The sequence below is a fragment of the Lepisosteus platostomus genome, chromosome 8, assembly GCF_059453375.1.
Source record: "Lepisosteus platostomus isolate fLepPlt1 chromosome 8, fLepPlt1.hap1, whole genome shotgun sequence".
Lineage (NCBI taxonomy): Eukaryota > Metazoa > Chordata > Actinopteri > Semionotiformes > Lepisosteidae > Lepisosteus > Lepisosteus platostomus.
This window is the reverse complement of record NC_142618.1, coordinates 9,434,343-9,453,809: the sequence shown is the minus strand read 5'-3', so window position 1 is coordinate 9,453,809 and position 19,467 is coordinate 9,434,343. Positions and strand designations below refer to the sequence as shown.

Sequence of the window (19,467 nt, the reverse complement as noted above, 5' to 3'; positions counted from 1 at the left end):
ATGGTCACGAGCTTTGGGTAGTAAGTGAAAGAATGAGATTGCGGTTACTAGTGGCAGAAACGAGGTTTCTCTGTAGGGCTGCTGGGCTGACTTTCTGTGATACGGTGAGGAATTTGGTAGTCCAGGAGGACCTTTAGAGTAGAGTTACTGTTCCTCTGGATCGAGAGGACCCAGCTGAGGGGAGATGAGTTCTCCAGGGTGCCTCCCACTCGAGATTTACCAGGTATGGTCCACTGAGAAGAGACCCCAGGGCAGACCCTAGAGACTCTGGAGGAATTATGTCTTCCAGGTGGCTTGGAAGTGCCTGGGAATCCCCCCAGGAGACTTTTGGGGAAAGGGAAGTCTGGTCTGACCTGATCAGCCTATGACCTCTTCAGCCCTCATCAGGTATAAGCAGTTAAAAATGAGATGAGAGGTTTTTACCATTTAATCCAAAGTACTTACATAAAGGGATCAAGAATTAGAATTTGCTGAAAATAATCATTTGTATACTGACATCACTCAGTATTACCTTACCCAGAAGCTCCAACAGTTGGATCCTTGTTAATATCATGCTACCAGGATATAAAATCAGGATAAACATTTCTATAAAGGATATAAATTTGCCAGCAGCTACTGTATATCGCCCCGCAATTCACAATAATCCGAGTACAGTTAAAGACTTGTTTTTATTAAATATTGCTCAAATCACATCCTGCTTATTTATGTCTGATGATGAGTACTTATCCACATCTTTGTTTTTTCTAGAATCAGTCAAAAGTCTCCAGTGCGGGCTCATGTCCTCACAGTCAGTTTACCCTGTCACTTCTCTGTTGCAATCACTGCACTAGTTACCTGTAAAACAGGATTCTAAAATCTATTAATTTACCAAGGCTTTGCAGAGAGATCATTTGAAGACATATGCTCTGTCTTTCACACCTTATGGTGAGCAGCTGCTATTCAGCTGTTCGTAACACAAATTAGGTTCAAAACTATGGGTAAGCAAGAATTGTTTTCTGTTTATGTACATAAGCCATGAAATTCTTGTCCAAATTTAAAATCAGTAAATATTTTTAAACTCATCTACTTTTATTTTATGAAAAATCATTAAACCAATCTTAGTTTTCTTGTTCTATGTAAATACACATTCTGTTGTTTTAAATGCATTTTTAATTACTTTTTATTTTCTGTATTCCTTACGGCACTTTAGGATGCAGGTTAGGAAATGCCACCTCACAAACAGAATTTGATTGGAATAAACTTACAAGATAGTCCAGGATAGTAGAAAGGAAAGCATTAAAACCTTAGGACAAAACATATGAAAAAGCAAAGACAAAAAATGATATTGTTCAGATTTATGTTAAGGAACTTTTAAAAAATAATGATTTTGATAAATACAAGAAAATGTTTCTAGAAATTATTTTGCTAACAAGGATGTTTAAATCCCCACTGCTGATTATTGAGGCATTATACAATAGTTTTTAGTGCTCACGTTCCTGCTTCATGCACTGCTGTTATGCCTTCAAACAAGGTGCTTCACTCTAATTGCTCCAGTCTTCTCAGCTGTGTGAGTGGTTACTGGCATTGCTGGGAAATCCACGCTTTGTCCCTGTACCACATGGAGGGATTACACCATGCATTTATTAGTTAGCTTAGCTTTGAGATGAGGTCCAGCCTGAGGTGCCTGGATACTTACTGTATGCATGAAGAGTTATTCTTATCAAATCGGAAGAATTACCATATACCTATATTCAAGTTTTAATTTACATTTTTGTTGATATAGGTAATAAAACCGCAACAGAACACCAAAACGCACACGAGAATGCTGCCAGCTGTTAATTATTCTGCCCAGTGTAAAGGGTCTTTGTACAGAAACAGTTCCTTGAAATTGGACTGTGACAAGATGGAGAAACTTTGCTCTGGAAAATGCTTCACAAATGAGATTTTTCGGGAAATCCCCAGGAGATGTGTAGAAAATTAATGAATGACAAATAATAAACCATGTAGCACCACTCAATTCTTAGAAAAATAAAACAATGCTTCAGGGAACCAGATAAGGAACCATGATAGAGTATATACAGTAGTTATATAATATACATTCAGTAGTTATTCATTGGTTTAATTAGTTACTTAATTTTCAAGGCTTTCCTGTGTTGTGGTCGCCACGATAAATCGCTGCCTCACAATTTCATTTTACAAGATTTTACAAGATTTTCATATTCTTCTGGCTGACAGTAAAATGACTCTGTGACTGACTTTAGGTGCCGTGGAGGTGCAAAGATAGCAAACAGTGTTGTTGGGACTTAATTGCATTCATTTCCTACTGCTGGGGACCTGTGTTAAACCTAAAAAAAAACCTCCTCTAGCTCATGTCATTCAGTTCCTTGTGGTTTGTGATCAAATGTTGCTCCATATGGCTAGGTCACATTGCATCATTTCTAAAAGGAATGATGAACTGAAGGAGCTGAATCACATTTTGCAAGTCAAATATGATGTACTTTTCATTCTATAATCTTTTCTTCATCACAAACCTTTCTACAAAATGGAAATATACTTCTAAAATTACTTAAAAATCTGCAAACAACAAACCCAGTAAATATGAGCTCACTGCCAAACTTATACACATATCAAAAAGATAAGCGACAGTCTGTATGCTGTTCACATCCATCCTCCGTCTGTATTCTCTCGCTCACGGACCCCAGTTACTTAAAACCAGTGTGCCGAAAGAGAAATCCAGCATGGATATTCTCATGAAACAGGTTACTATTCTGTCCAGTAACCCGGTGGGCCTCCGTCTCCAAAAGTGAAGAAAAGGATGGAACTACATCCATGGATGGTCCTTCATTTTGCCAAAGCGTCCTCTCCTGTCACGACTGCCTCTTGTGTTTCCCCTGTACCCTGTTTCTTGGAGTCCAAGTAGGGGGAAAGAGGACAGGGTGCATCCCCTGGACTGTAGCCCTCTAGGTCTGGTTAGAGGCGCTGGTTATAACAGGAGCATCGGAGGCTTTAACTAAAAGGTAACTGAAGACACGAAAGGAACACATCAAACCTGTCAAAAACAACGGTCATTACAAGCACCCTCGAAGTCAGTTTACTCCCCACGCTGCTGCCTTCCGAACTACAAGCTACTGCTGCAGCCACTCTTCTGTTTTATTGAACTGTCTTGGTTGAATTCTGGTTCAAAATGAGCAGTCTGATAAAACAATTCGTTTTGACAGGCCTTTTTTTTTTAATTTACATGTCGTCACAGACTTTTAAAATTACAGATATTTCTATTTAATAAAATGCTCTCTAGTTTGTACCAAAGCATAAATTATCTTTCCTAATAAAGCATTAAGTATGGCACTAATAGTTTCCAGGCTGCTAAGATGGAAAAAGACAGTTTGCCTGTGACTGCTGTTTCACCATCTTGCCCCATCTTGTCTCATTAGCAGGGACTGATTGGGCATGAAGGTGTTCCTTTGCTGTCAGTAGATAAAGTAGATGCCTTTGGCTCTCATCTGTTCATAATTCTCTTTATCTCATCATCTGTGCAAGCAGAGACTTTCACTACAGACACGATATTATACGATTAATTCAATCTGTTATCCTCTGACTAAAAGTTTAACCTTGGATATTCTGTTTAAGATAATGATTAGCACTAATGTGCATGAAGAACACTTAAATAAAGAGGACTGCAGTTCTGAGAGTGTATTGAGGGGAAAAAAGAAAGGGGAAAATGTTACAGTGATCATTAGTTTCACAAGCCTTAGGAGTCTCTGCTCCACGTCATAATAACCACGATGTTCAAAGCCACAACAGGCACCATCATTGCCTTGTCATATACTATAGTTCAGGTGGGGAGCTGCGTCAGCATGCGTAGGCTGCAAAGGAACAAGTAATAGGTTTATTCCATGCTGAAAAGAGAAGAAAGAAAACACAAGGTTTCAGCTGTGGAGCCTTCTTCGGGTGTAAGAAAGATAAGGCAGTCAGCAAAGATAATATAGGATGGAAAACAAAAGCCAGGAGAGAGGAGGAGGTGGGAGCAGGGGAGAGAAAGAGTGGCCAATCGGGTTGTGCGAGGTCGAGAGAGGTGAGGAGAGGTGTGAAACGAAACCTACAAATGAAGAGAGAGAATTAGAAGCAAACAAGTCTGTCGTTGAGAGAAGGGGGAAGGTGTGAAACAAATTTCAGGATAATTTTAGTTTCTGATGTCTTTCTGCTATGGGGGTTAAGAAACCCTTGTTTGAGAACGCAGACGGAGAGATCAGTGTGATCATGATTGTTAGAGGTGAAATGAGAAACTATGGGCTTGGAGAAATCTTTAATCTTCACAGCCCTAACATGTTCTCTGAAGCGGTCTCCGAGTCTCCTTCCTGTTTCCCCAATGTAGATGGCTAGGCATTTACCGCAGGAAATACAGTAAATAAGGTTTACTAACTCCAGTTTACTAATTTTATTCTCATAGGTTAATCTGAGGTAATTCAAATAAAATATATTAAATAAACCAGTTATATTAACAAATCAGACGCCAGGGAAATCAGCTCATTTAGCTTGTCATTAGCCACAAAACCACAAAAGAGAGTCCATAAGAATAAAATGGGCATTACTAAGTTGAATTACTAGGCATGGATAAGGAAGATGATTTCAGTAGTAGTGCGCAGTAATATAAAACTTCCATCCTGTTTTTCCACATGAAACATAGAGCTAATAAAACATGTTTTAAAATGTATAGAACTATACCATAGGTGTGAGTCTTTGTGGATATACTTCCCCAATTTTTCCACAGAGGGCTGATGCAATTTACACACATTCGTCTCTGCAGTCTTTCTCAGTCTTTGTCAGTTTGGTTGAGGATAATTGATGGACAGCAATTTTCATGTCTTGCCACAGATTTTCTATGAGATTTAAGTTAAGACATTGGTCAGGTCACTCAACGACATTCGCTTTCTTGTTAAGCCACTTCAGAGTAGCTTTGACCTTGAACATTTATCTTTCCACAGATCAATGGTTTATTGTCCCGTGGAAAGATCAATTTTCTTTCCCGTTCTTGGTCTTTAGCGGACTTACGCATAATTTCCACTACGATTTGCCTGAACAATATTCTGTTTTCTCCTTCAGTAGTGATAAGCTTCCATGTCCCTACTGATGAGAAGAAGCACCATAACGTCACACTGCCACCATCGTGCTTGATAGTAGGGATGATGCTGTCTTAGTGATGTGTGGGGTGAGGTGACTGGGTTGAGTTTGTGTCAGATGTTACACTTGCGACAGCCCAAGAAGTTCAGATTTGGTCTCATTTCAACATACAGTACAACCTTATGCCACATATTTTTTGTATCCTCAAATGGGTTTGTCATTCCACAATTGAGGGTAGATGTGTGGGGTAACCAGGATATTGTTAACTCATTGACATTTTATCCAAACCCAGTCATTGAACTATGCAACTTCTGTAAAGGTATTGTTTAACCTTATAACCTCCCTAACCAACCAGTTTCCTCCTTGCCTGGTGGCTTGGTTTGGAGGGATACTCTGATCTAGGCTGTGCCTGATTGTGGCGATACACCCTCCACTTCTCAGTGATCGATTTCACCATGCTCAAACAGACAATCGGTGTTTTTGAAGTTTTTAGACCCTTCTCCTGATCTTAGCCTTTCTGCAACATAATAAATGACTTGATTTGAAAGCTCCTTGGTCTTTGTGGTTAAACATGTGCTTGAAATTCTGCACAATGCTACAGGGAAAGGTGCGTTTATTCCAAAATTGTGACACACTGTTTCTGCACACAGACAGAGGCCATTCAAATAAGAGTGTGACTTATTTTTATGCACCTGAACTAATTTAGGCTTACTGTTGCAAAGGGGCTGAATACTTATGCAATCAACATATTTTATTTATTTTTATTTTTATTTGCATCTTTTTCTAATATTTAAATAATTTCACTCATAAAAGTGTTCTCAGGTTCTGCTTTGAAATATTCATGTTAAATTAATGTGTACACTTTTTTGTCATTTAACAAAATGGGTAGGAGAATTAAACACAATTCATTGTTTTAAAATAAATCAAATTAAATTAGGCTGTTATGTTTCCAGATACACTCAATTCCATGCTTGATGCTAACGCCAAAGGTCACATTTTACTAATTAAATCACTATTAAGTGATGGCGTTTGATATATATGTAGCTGGTTGAAAATTAAAGGTTGAAAATACCTTATTAATAAGATCAGAAACACATGATATCCCTGTTTATCAGATGCACAGGGTAATGGAAATGAGCTTCAAACTATTTTAATTGTAGTAAAAAATGTAATAAATAATATAATGGTGAGTCAATAATATTTTTCTTAACTGTCACTGTTGGGAGATTTCAAAGCTTAAATTATTTTGATTGATTTATGGAAAACTCAGCTCCAACACTTGAGCACTGGATTTGAGCCTGAAGAGATGCACTTAAAGTCGAAACTCAATTGTCAAATAATACTGTGTGTACAGTAGCTCTTCTGCAGCCTGGCTCTCATAATTGCCCAGAGAGGCTAAATATCCTTCAATAGACAGGAGGGGTAACAAGACCCTGAACAGTTCTATATTGTTAAATCACACAAATATAAAAACGACAAGGTTGTGCATTACACTCTGTAGTAACAGACAAAAGCTAGCTTCCTTTACTGCAGGACCCATGATCTGAGCTATGGCTACTGGGAAATTGAAGTACCTTCTACATAGGGTGGAAGCTGGGACAGATGCTGTATATCAAACCCCACCACATTTGAATTCCTAATGAAATGTTGTTGGTTAGAACGCTCTGCAAATATTTGTTATTGACCGTGTGCTAGTATATACAGTATACTGTAACCACCTTCAATGCAGTGCTTTTGCAGTCCACAAGTGATGCTGTAGAGACGCGGATTGACTAGCCTGAGTTCATCTTCAACAGTGTCACTACACAGGCAGTTAAGATTTCAAACCCTCTTCCGTATCACTAAACATTTGTGTTTCTGGGACTCATCTACTCTCCTTGCTGCTTTGTGCAGCAGTTAACTAATACCATGATGAACATCTGTCGACGTCTGCAAAAAGACAACCCCTTCATTTGGAAAGGAGACACAGACATTCTGATGCCACAAACCACTGATCAGGATTTGCTTCTAAACATCAATGCTTGAGATAAGCTGAGCGCGTGCTTCCATCTTTGCTTTAGCTTGATGGGCTGTATAACATACTATAGCTTTCTACAGAGCAGATCTCAACAAGGACTAAATACAGTGGTGCTGTATCACTTACACCACAATCTTTAACTCTCTTCTCCAGCAAGGCTTTGGGAAATAGCAGAGATAGTGTGGAGAATAGAGTGACCACCTGTGCATTTGGCACAGAGTCATAATGGGTCTCGTTTATTCAGAATCTCTTTTATACCAGCCTTGCGTGACAGAAACCAGGGAACTGCTCTCGTCTGTGGGAGACCCCTGAGTGAGACATCTGGGGAGGGGGGAAGCAGGCATAACAGGAGGATTTAGACCTGATCCTAGCAGGGTATCTGCTTTCACAAAAAAAGATAAGACCCACCTACTCCAAAAGAACGAAGAATGAACACATCTAGATGGCTGAGAGTTGAGCTGGAATGAAATCCTGCAAATTCACTGACCCTTGATGCCCACCATTGCAAAGCAAGGTTGTAAGCTGTCTGCAGACATCTCTCTGAAAAGAGCTGATGCTGTAGTTTATGGGAACAAAAGGAACAACAGACCTAGGAGGGGTGGCAATAGCTGGGAAGAGCATTCCATTTGTGATTCCTCACCTCCCCCAAAGCTGTCTGTGCAAAAACTGGACACGTCTTCAGCAGTGGCACTAGAGGGGTGGTGTGCTGTAACCAGGACTTTGGAGTTCAGCCCTTGGGAATTCATTGCTTAAAGTCACAACCACCATTGTGCAGAATGTTTCAACAAACAGTAATACATTAGCCAATGAAAAACCCCCAAACTGTACTATTCCTGTACACATGCTTGCAGACTTTAAAATTAAAAGCCATATGATACCTCTTGAGTCTGTGAATTGTCTATACCAAACACATGCAGACATTCACTACATTATTATTGTATTAAAATACAATAAATAAATAAGTAATAATTGTCTGGGTCATACTGTTTTACAGCAAGTGTTTAGCTTGTAATGTTATAGCACTATTTTGCAGCATCCTTTGCTCAACCAATGCTGTAGCTGAATAAACAATTCATTAGAACTTTGGACTTTTTTTCAATTTTTGCTATTTGAAATATTTAAAACATTTCTCTACATCAATACAAAACGACTCAGTTTGAAAGAACAATTTCAATAACTACGACTGAGGTCATTCCTTGATTTTTTTTTTGCTTGAATTGGAAGAAGCATGAGAAACTGAATTGATGGGTGATTACTGTGTAGCAACTTACAGAGCCCAGAACGTTTATAAGTTTGCCCAGAAGGAGGTGCTATAATTGCAAGAATACGCAAGACAAAAATATTTCAGTAAATTGCTCGTCATGTAATGCATTCTAGTTTTCACTTTTTGGACTAACTTTTACTTTGTTTCTGTATTTTGTGCAATGGAATGAACTCAAGCAGCTCTTCTATCCTGGCCTTTGAGCACACCGACATGAGAACTTACAAATCTAGAGAAATAAAGTGTTAAAATGGCCTAATTAACCAAATAATGAGTTCCCTGAGTTCAGCTCGGTGAGAAAATAATTAGTAAAATCAGGCAATTAAAATCTCAGGTGGAGTGGAAGTCAGAAGTGTCTGCAGCCCTCAGGGATCAGAGCTGGGGAAAAAAACTTAGTAGATCAATTTAATGTTTCTACTTTTAAAAAAGCCTTTTCCTGGGGGGAAATATACTAATTCTGTAACAAGTAGATCACAGGTTACATGAGCAAAAATGTTTCTTCTTGTCAAGAATGAACGAATGACATTTTGTTGATTTTTTTTTCCTTAGGCAAGTCAGTTTGCAATAAAGAAGGATTTCAATATTTCTGTTACTCATTTAGGTTACTCAGTAAGTTCAGAACTTCAGCAGGTTGTTAACATATATTATTTGTATAGCCCAGGGCTTATTAATTTGTGTTCATGTGACATAAGAATGTAAAAATGATTAATCCAGCCGCTTTTTAAAAAGACCCTAGTGTCCCAACAAGCTGGGATGCCTGTTCACAAGTCTTTGGGTAAAGAACTGTTTCCTGTTCTCCGTAGTAAATATATTTTTACTTTCCTGTTGTGGCCTTTGTTACCTGTTAGGATTTTATATACTTCAAAAACATCCTCTCGATTTATTTGTGTGGAACTGAAGAGATTTACCTCCCTTAACCAGTCCGTATGCGACTCCTGCTGAGACAATTATTCATTCTCATTCCTCTTTATTATAACCCCCCCTTTATTATAACCGTATCTGCTGGTTTTGTTGAGATAATTTAATTGAATTCATGATAATGTATGAATTAGACTTTTTTATTTTATTAAATCCTATAAATTGAATTTAAATGTACATATAAAAGCATACACGAGTAACTTAAAGACAGCAACTTTTGAAGAAGGAAAACAGTTAAACAAGTCGTACTGCGTCAATTCCGTTAGTTCAATTGAGCAACCGACAGACCAGCTTGTATGAAAACCAGCTGATACTAGGGTAGTGAGGACCTACCTTCCTTAGCTGGTAATTACGTATTTCAATCACCGCTGACCTGCCGTGTACTGTTCTTGCCATTAGATGGCGATATGGGTTTAAATAATGGAAATTTTAGCATCGTACCCTCTTGAGTTCTTATTACAAAGTGCAGTAAAAACTATCAGTAAAAGCAGTGACCAAAGAAAAACGTTTCTTTTGGTCCGAGATGAAATATTTTTGGTTACATTGTATGCTTATTGTTTATCTCGAAAACTGTCCCTAAATTTCCACACACACACAAAAAAAAACATCAAGATTTTAAACTGAATTTCATAACAAGAGGAGATAAGAAAGGTAACAAACGAGAGAAGGCATTTTGCACAAGAGATTGAACTAGCAATATTGGTGTTTTTGCTCTCATTCAGCCATATCTTGAAGGAATCCGGAGTATGGGCTTCAACTCCATGCCTTGGCATGTGTTCTATACTTAACCACCCTTTTTCAAGGAGTAGTGTCCTTTTAGATTCACTTTAAGATTCACTTTCTGGGATTTTCCACTTGTGTCCATCTTCATCATAGTAAATATCAGTTCTTCTTACATTTTGTATTCTTTTCAAAATCATTCCTTTAGCTTTGTTCTACAGTACTTCTGCCACGTAATAACAATTTTAAAGGTCTGTAGTAAGAACCCCTTTGGATTTGCAGACATGAGAGATGGCCTTAACACTCGCTTTTCAAACGTCTGTTACGTTTTGCAACTAAATACGTTTCGTAAATATTCAGACTTTTGAGAGAACAGTTTGTTTCAAATGCAATTCTCTCGGTTGTCAATATTTTCACCTAAGTAACTGTAGAAGTGGCAACAATTATCTATTTAATGTGTTGTCCCTTAAGAATAAGAATATCTTTAAAGATATAGTAATAATTATATTCTTTTCCAATACTTATTTTTATTTTAATAGTTGATTTTAGCACGTAAAAATGATCGTTTTACTTTAAACTAAACAGACAACCAATGATTAATAATCTTTTTTATTTAGTTTTAAAATATTTCCACGCTTACAAATGTATCTATATCTATTGTATTTTTTACACTAAACCTCGAACATCTGGTGAGAACAAAAAGTATACTCCGGGTATTTTGTTAACTGACTTCAAGTACTTGTAAACTTTTTTAAAGCTGAATAGGACATCAATGTATCACATTGTGACTTTGTAATTATACACATTAAAGTACAGACAAATCAACTTTTCAGATTTCCCGATACATTTTTACGAAATTAAACTGCTAACCACACGTCCTTTCCTATGATACCTCCACATAGAAATTTAAAACTTCACCCTGATGCTATGAAGACAAATCCATCCTTCTGTCCATCCACAGAGAGAAGTTATTTTGCTCGAGGTAATCTTTTTAATTTGATCAAGTAAACCCCTCCCCCAATTCATATATACTGTATACACACACACACACCACCTCCTCTCCCCTGCCGGCCAGCGGAGACGAGAGAATTCTCTCTTTATGAAGTTGAAGCCGCAGTAACAAACGTTCCTGTTCAAAGATGGTCATTCCTTGATCAAACGAAGCACCCAACTGTTATGATAATACCTTTCAAAACAGGTTCTGTAGCAACTCTCATTTGTGAATCTATTATAGAGATTAATAGATTATTTCTCCCCCTTCAACCAATTCTCAGCGGAAAAATTTAACCATATGGTAAGATGAGAATTAGAATTTCATCACATTAGAGTGAAGTGTAATGAAAAGAGCCTAGCACCTGGGGCCAACACTGAAACACACAATTAAAAGATTTTTAATGAAATCAGGGGAACAAACACTTTCACGGGGGCTCCTCTTCTCGTTCGGTAGAAATGAATTTGCTCGAGGTGCTACGAACTATTTATTTTACAGATGTCAGAACAGAAAGACCTGCTTCAAAATGTCACTCGTTTAACGGTATAATTAAAATGCAACAGAAGACATAATAATAGTGTACGTACCAGTATGTTATGGCCAGATAAAAACCAAGAGCGTACCCCGATTTTTCTTCAGTTCAGTACTAAATATAGCTAAATAAGTAAATTCAACAATATCAAGATGAAACTGCTTACTTCGTGTAATGCAGCGAAAATTTAAAATCTTCATCGGTAGCCTAAACTGTCTTGGGTACAGTGACTTTTTTTGCTCCACGCAACACATCTTTGGGTCTTTACGAGCATTTTAAAGCGTTGTCATCCCATCATTTACATTTTACACCCAGCAGCACTTTACATATTCTTGCAGTTAGGAAGTAAAAATTGTATCTGTCTTGTAAACCGCTCTAGGAAGAAACTGAACAACAACAAAAAAAAGTTGATCTTTTTACATCTGTTAATAAGAGTTAAAATGTTGCAATCAACTCGCACATCCCAGCCGTCAATAATTCACTCTTCTTTTGGTCCTCAGTATTAGAGGCGTTATGAAAATCCTTATTTCCAAAGAGGGCATTTAGTGTGCTCACTGAGGGGTGAAAGTCGCCACACATGTCAAGCTAAAGGCAGTTGTTGGGTTACTAATAGGACACAACGCCTTGCAAACATATGTATTAAGTTGTGTATACAGATGGCAGTGCGAATAATAGACCCGGCGCCTTTTATAAAGCTGTAAGCAGTTCCCTCTGATCAGAACAGGGAGTAGAGACCATCCAGACGGAGGGGGCAGATAGCGCCCGGGATTGTTTGTTACCGTTTTAATCCTATTAATTAAAACGTTAACCTGATTGGGTAGAAAGCTCCGTCCCAATAGGCGAATCTTCTTCATAATAATAACCTGCTTTGAGATAATGATGTAAAAGACTCCCCCGTCTGCTGCTGCTGATGCTGCTGCTGATCGCTTTCGAAATCTCGTGAAGGTGAATCGAAGCAAGATAAACGCCAGAGCAGAGCACTTCGCTGCGCGCTGCCGCCTCCACAGTTTAGTCGACAAGTAGAGCAGGCGTCAAGATCAAGTTATAAGACAGAGCCTTACAAACATTATCAGATCTAACAACCCGAACTGTGGCAGGACAGAGGATCCCAAAAGGACTATGGACAGGAGTATGAGCATGAACGGAGCAGAGGGGGACCTCTTTCACAAAACTCTCAGCGCGGTTTCCAACAAAAAGATGGACTCTTTCAGATCAGCTGCCAGTATCGATCTGCCTTCCCGGGATCGCCAGTCACCGATCAACTGTTTCGATCAGAGTGACTCAGACCCACTCCAGCCTGGGGGTCTAGGTGGCGGTCGAGGAGGCGGGCTTGGTCTTCCGACCGGATCTTTGTGTGTGAAGTACGGGGAAAGTGGAAACAGGACTTCGGCAGCCGAGAGCAGCGGCGGGGAGCAGAGCCCAGACGATGACAGCGACGGCAGGTGCGAGATGGTACTCATGACGGACGCGAGGACAGCGGCTTCTGGGGGCAAATCTGAAGGCTCCTCAGGTAAGAAAAACAAAGAGCAGAAATTACTGAGGCTGAACATCAACGCCCGGGAGAGAAGGAGAATGCACGATTTGAACGATGCGCTGGACGAACTGAGAGCTGTGATCCCCTATGCCCACAGCCCCTCGGTGCGGAAACTCTCCAAAATTGCGACTTTGCTACTAGCCAAAAATTACATTCTCATGCAGGCGCAAGCCCTGGAAGAAATGAGAAGGTTGGTGGCTTACCTCAACCAAGGCCAGGCTATTTCAGCAGCCTCTCTGCCAGCAACGACAGCCCTGCCCCCCGGCTTGGGTGCCTATGAGCAGCCGGCTGGTTACCCCTTTCCCGCTGGAGTTGCAGCGTCCTCCTGTCCCGAGAAATGTACCATTTTCAACAACGTCACCTCCAGCCTCTGCAAACAGTGCACTGACAAGCCTTAAAAATCAGCAGAACTGCAAGAGGTAAACCACAGTAAAGCACAGCAAAAAAAAAGTGCAGAGACGAAAAGAAACGTTACATTGGGTGAGATCAAAAGTCCAACAACCCTGTGCATACGGAAAAGGATGCCGAACGAAGCTGAGAAACTTTTTGTTATGATTCACAAAAAGGCACCCGAAGTGAGAGCCTCTATAACACACGTTTTTTTTTCTTTGAATATACTTGATTGTGTAAATATAAATTATGCTCCAAGTGCTGGCGAGAATGGAAAACAAAACCAAACAAAAAAGTTTATGCCTGGTTGCAAACGTTAAATTATTTGAAAATCATTGTGCACTTTGTAACTGATCACTTACCATGATATGGACCCGAAGGAATTACTTGTTTTAACGACCTGACAACATTCAGCCATCTCCTTTTTTCACTTTGAAAAGACACATAACCCTTATGAACAGTTGCTAATTAACATTAACAACAACGCTGCTGCTTTTATCCAATTTATTCTCAAAGTACGTATTTTGTTTTTAAATCGAGGTCATTTCTGGAACTTGTAAGAAACAGTGCTCTTTAAAAAGTACGTGATTAATTGACAAGACGTCATTGCTGTATGACAATAGGAAATAGGACTTAAGGTGAATATCCTAGGTTTGAAATTTGGAATTTGCAGAGTACATAACCGCTTAAAGAAAAAAACCTGTACAAAATACTAGTATCTTTCACGGTTCTGTATTACTTGCCTTGTCGGTTATTTTTTCTGTGTATGGACATGCTATATTTTGAAGGCCCTGTTAAAGGTGAAATTCTTTCACTTCCATTGCATAATTTATTTATTTTATGACCGCATGACACTGTATATTTTCTTCATCGCGACCTAGACTGGTGTGAAGTATAATTCATAATTTTCCTTTTTCGCACTCTTTCAGTGAGGCTGGAAAGATAACCTTTGATCAGACTGGTTGCCAGGTCAAGGATACAGTACGTGGGGTAATATCGATATCCATTAGAATTCAGATTATGACTGCCATTTGGGCCATTTGTATGTGTTGCTGTATTGGAAAGCTTTATTAAAATATTTTGAACAAAACTAATTATTCTGTGTGCTGCTTTCTGGCTTTAAAGTGGTGCAATCGCGTTTTCTCATTGTTTGTATTAGGGTAGGGACATACTGTATATTTCTTAAGTTTTCTTTGCAGAAGAAGAGAATGTAATCTTAAAATTTACGTATCTTAATTTTCTGCTTACTCTCTTAGATTTCTTATAGAAACAATAAAACTAGTAGTTTTCAGGGACCAGAAATTATTGTTAGGAAGCGTCTTAAGCCGTTGGTCTTGTTAACTAAAAGGGTGTTTTCCATAGAGCTGGAATGTAGGTTCATTAATTAACTGGTAAGTAACTTAACCAGCAGTTTGTATTTTTGTATCCTAATATCCACCTAATTGAACTGGAGGGGTATGTAGCCACCTTGTCAGTGTTAATTTGTGTGCCCTTGGTGTGCTGTTGGTTGTAGTACAGGGCTTATTTTAAAAATATCCAGCGTAGTTGTCTTCGGAACTTCACCATATGTCCTCGATGACGCTAAATGTGGAAGAAATAGAATGAATATTCTCTGCTCCACTTGCCATCGGAAAGATTAATCAGAACCTGTAACTTTTCATGAAACATAATTGTGAAGTGCCACAAAGCCCAGCGAAGACAGGCCAGACGGGATGGAAAACTGAAGCCCCGAGGCAAAGGAAAAATGTCTCTTAGCGTTACATGACAAAGCCTGGGTGCACCTAATTATGATTATTAAAACAATTTCCATGACGATGTCTAATATTATGTTAATTCGAAAACAACTGTGTATGAAAACTGTCGACTATAATACCTAAATTCATTTAATGAAACACATCGTTAAGGCAATTAAACCTCCTGGATGTGATTAAGGAACATAATTACGACACTGTTCATTGCCATAATTGGGTGTCTTTAATCACAGAGCGGAGTGATCAGCAACACAGCCATTAGTTTGTATTGTTCTGTCTCTGCTGTCCATCACGATGATTAGGAATTAACCACGGCCAAGGGGCAGCTTTCTAAAATGGTGGTGGCATTAATTTTAAACAAGAGTCGTCGCTTTTTCGCTTTAATTCAAACGGATAAATGTAGATCATGAAAATCGAGCTGGCCTCCTATAAAACAACGGTTAGAACAGCAGTCCTTCTAACTTCACAGCGGGTGGCGTAATGTGCTAATTATTAAGTAAAAATATTTAAATAGGTTCAGAAAAAAAACAGGCTCGTGATTGTGAATTTTATCTGTACCTTATGCTTCCATTATCACAGTATCTATTTATATCCAGGGTCTTTGTTTTGATGGTGGAATTATAGTTTATTGATGTTGATGTCTCAGATATCAGGAAAGGTGATGTGCAGTGTCACCGTTTTAACCTTATATATAAGCTATAATTATACAGATGCATTAGAAATTAGACCCCAGGACAGTCTGGGACTAAGGCTGTGAAAAAGAAGAAGAAGATTAGAAATTAGAACAAACAAGCGGTGTCTTCAGATAACTTTTATATTGTAAACTATACTAAATTTAAATTTTACTGAGCATTAATAACATTTAAGCGTTGCTGTTCCCAACGTAACATACTGTACATCGTGAACAAAATGCTACATTTTCTGACAATTTTACGTTAAGTATTTTGATTGCAGTTTCATGGCAACAACCAATTAACGAAGTCAAGCAAAGAAAATATAGAAATTATAGATATGTTGTTTTCAGCTGTTTTTAATTTACAGACCTCATACTTGCACTGTAGATGACTCACCTTACAATCTAGAAGGACATACACATTTATTTTAGGATTGTCCCAGCATGAGTGACATTCCATAATATAGTGAATTATGAAAATATAATAATGTGCTAAATAGAATCCTCTGTTTAACTGTTAGTGTTATATTCCGGAAACCTTTATGTATTGGATGCTATGGTAATGTAGCACCATTCATAAATGGATAATACGCTATCAGTCTAAAAAGTAATCACAAGATTGCACGCCCAACTTGATCACAGCCAAAAATACGCTGAAAACACAGATGACTACTAAAATTAAATAACAAAAACGATCTTTGGTTTTCTTTGAACCAACTTTTGGTTTTAAATAAAACGTTTTTATGCGAAATGGTTTAAAACACCAAGACGTTGTTTCTACTATCGTATAATCAAAGACCAGTAAAAACTTTCTCAGCACCGCACACTTGTGACAGACACTGTCTAAACTAGTATTTTTCTGAAGGTTCTACAGAATAGTGTGGGAAATGAACTCTTTATCTCTTGAACTCTTTGTTTTTAACTTACCTGTCTGGTACAATGCTTTTTGATTTTCTTCATAACCTAAAGTCCACTGGGTGATCTTTATGCTTCAGATAGGAACAGGTCGTACTGTATATTAGTGTCATAAGTAAGACTAATTTTCTCCAAGACCTTGATCCAGCACATACACAAACTTCCTACAGTTTGTTTCCTTCTCGAATTATTTCCTTTGGATTTCTGCGAGTTTGTGTGGTTTTTACAGGGAAATAAATAACTTAAATCAACAGACCACGGAAGTTAAAAATAATTCACATTAAATATTTAGAAAAGAATAATGACGCTTCTGAATAATACGAAAGCTAACTTGGCTTCTTAATTGCAACTGTATTACCTTAAATTTTATCTACCTTGTTTTGTTCGCTATCAAGAATCTAACTTACATTATCATATATTTCAGTATGATGTAATCATACAGCATATTGAAGTGCAGACTTGCCTTTGTTATAAGAAACATACTCAAGACATGATGTTTCAAAAACAATTAAATTTCTCAATGTGTTAATACGGATCTAATTTTCATATCTTAGAGAAGAGGATTTAAAACCTAATGTTAACAACCCAGCAGCTCAAATTGACCAAAAGATAGATAGTCGAACGTTTAAAAAAGTACTGGTAAAAACTTTACAACTATGGTCTCCGGTTGTCTTATGTGCAGCGCACTTTTTAAGTCGTTAGTTGGGGACGCCTTTTTATACAGTACGTGGTCTTTAACTATAAAAATATTTATTCTGACCTATTGCGCTTAGCTGTACGCCATTCACCCCAGGCGACAGTTAATAATATCATTAGATATAACGGAATATTGTAAATGTAAAAACATCAAATACATTGATGTGAACATGTCTAGGGAAAAAAACAGCAGTATACAGTACAGTAAAGCAGTAAAAAGCAGAAATAGTACAAGATACGATATGGTCAACCATTGCTATATACTGTACTGTGTATAATCATTACTTCACTATGTGTTCTCTTAAATGTTCTCATAACCTCTAATGCAATTATACCTGGGGAAATTGCATAAGAAATTATACCAATAACCACGGCACACCTTGTCAAATACATGAATGAATGAATCTGTCAACCAACACATCCGTTTACTACATGCAGGTTCAGGAGGTTATGAGATAGTATAGCAATTTCATTTACGAAGGCTGGTGATGCATTAGAAGCTACATCTTTCTGACTAACTTGTGTTATGTTTACGGTATCAACATCGCTACGATACCATGTGCTAGACAGCATTAGGTATTTCAGTTTGGGACATAACAGTTGTGTGATTTAACACTGTCTAAGCCACCTGCAAAGCGCATTTCAGCACCGCGGACAGCGGACTCCAGAGCAGCGCCTTGAAAGAGGAGGGGGAGCAGTCCTGTTCACTTCTGCTTAGGAAGCCTTTCCTTGAGTTTATATTCTCACTGTTTCAAAGCTCTTTCGGTTTTCACTTAACTAAGCATACTATTACTCCTTTTATGAGTTTGGCTGTTGTCAAAATTGAGAGGTTTCGAAAGTTAATGATACAAGCCAAACAACCAAAGTTGTTTCGGACGAGATCTTGTCCGATTCTGTTGCGTACCGTAACGAAGTACAGTATTAACGAGACACAATAGGTTCTAAATTAAACTTGGTGTGTTAAAAATAGTTTCAATTTTTCTCTTTTTCTAAATAACATATTGAAAAACATTTTTGTAACATACAGCAGGTTCAGAAAACAAACACTCTAGAGAGGGAGAAGGTGAGGCCTTTCACAGGAAGCCAGTTATTGCTAAAAACTTACTTAATCGACACTTAGAATGCCAGTTTCATACACATAGTATTGTTTTAAAACTGCAGAAAAATTATAATAACACACATATTACACTACGTATGTTTGTATGCATATAAAAGACGGGTTCTCGTACAAGACGTCAGCAATAGTATGTACATTTATTACGTAATTTTCCTTTCATACCGAGATACATGTATGATAAATGTATGTACAGTACTTCACTTTTTCTGATTAGGATACCTATTTGCTTACACGCGTTTTGATAAAGAGCAATTAAGATATATATATACAAGTATATATAGTGTATGAATGTATCTGTGTCAGGCGCTTATAGAAATTACGGATGTACAGCAGCCACCAACATATTAACATTGGTGATAACTTAAGTTGCAGAAACATTTTATCTGACAACACATTGAAGTTGAAGTGAAGTGAAGTTCATAACATCTTTTATGGTAGGACTGTAGCTGGATCTAATTCAGAACATACAGTATACCCAGTTTAAGGTATTTCTAGTTGTGAAAACTATTTTTGTAAAAAAAACAGGACATACAGTAGCATAAAAAGTAAAATGAGACTTTAAAAGGAATCCCTTTTTTTACGAAAGATTTAGAAAACTACAGCAAACAATAATGGAGTCAATGGAAATACAGTTAAAAAGTGTTCGTATTAAACGAAATGATTGAATTAATATAAGTTATTAGTTAATATTAGTTATATATTAACTAGTTATATAACTAATATTAGTTTATATTAGTTTCCTGAATGAATAACTAGATTAAGGCCAATGTAAGTCTTAAATACATTTCAAGAATATCGTCGTGTAAATCGTATGTTTAGCAATTTTGATCCAATGGTTTCATCATATTTTTACTG

At 37.8% G+C, this 19,467-nt stretch overlaps 1 protein-coding gene across 1 annotated transcript; it reads left to right on the top strand.

Moving 5' to 3' along the window:
• The first annotated feature begins 12,097 nt into the window (after nt 1-12,097).
• On the top strand, nt 12,098-14,550 carry bhlhe22 (basic helix-loop-helix family, member e22). The gene is made up of 2 exons (XM_088642347.1): nt 12,098-13,975; nt 14,390-14,550. The coding sequence occupies exon 1, from the start codon at nt 12,656-12,658 to the stop codon at nt 13,466-13,468; it is 813 nt and encodes a 270-aa protein (XP_088498473.1). The 5' UTR covers nt 12,098-12,655; the 3' UTR covers nt 13,469-13,975; nt 14,390-14,550.
• Nucleotides 14,551-19,467: the final 4,917 nt, after the last annotated feature.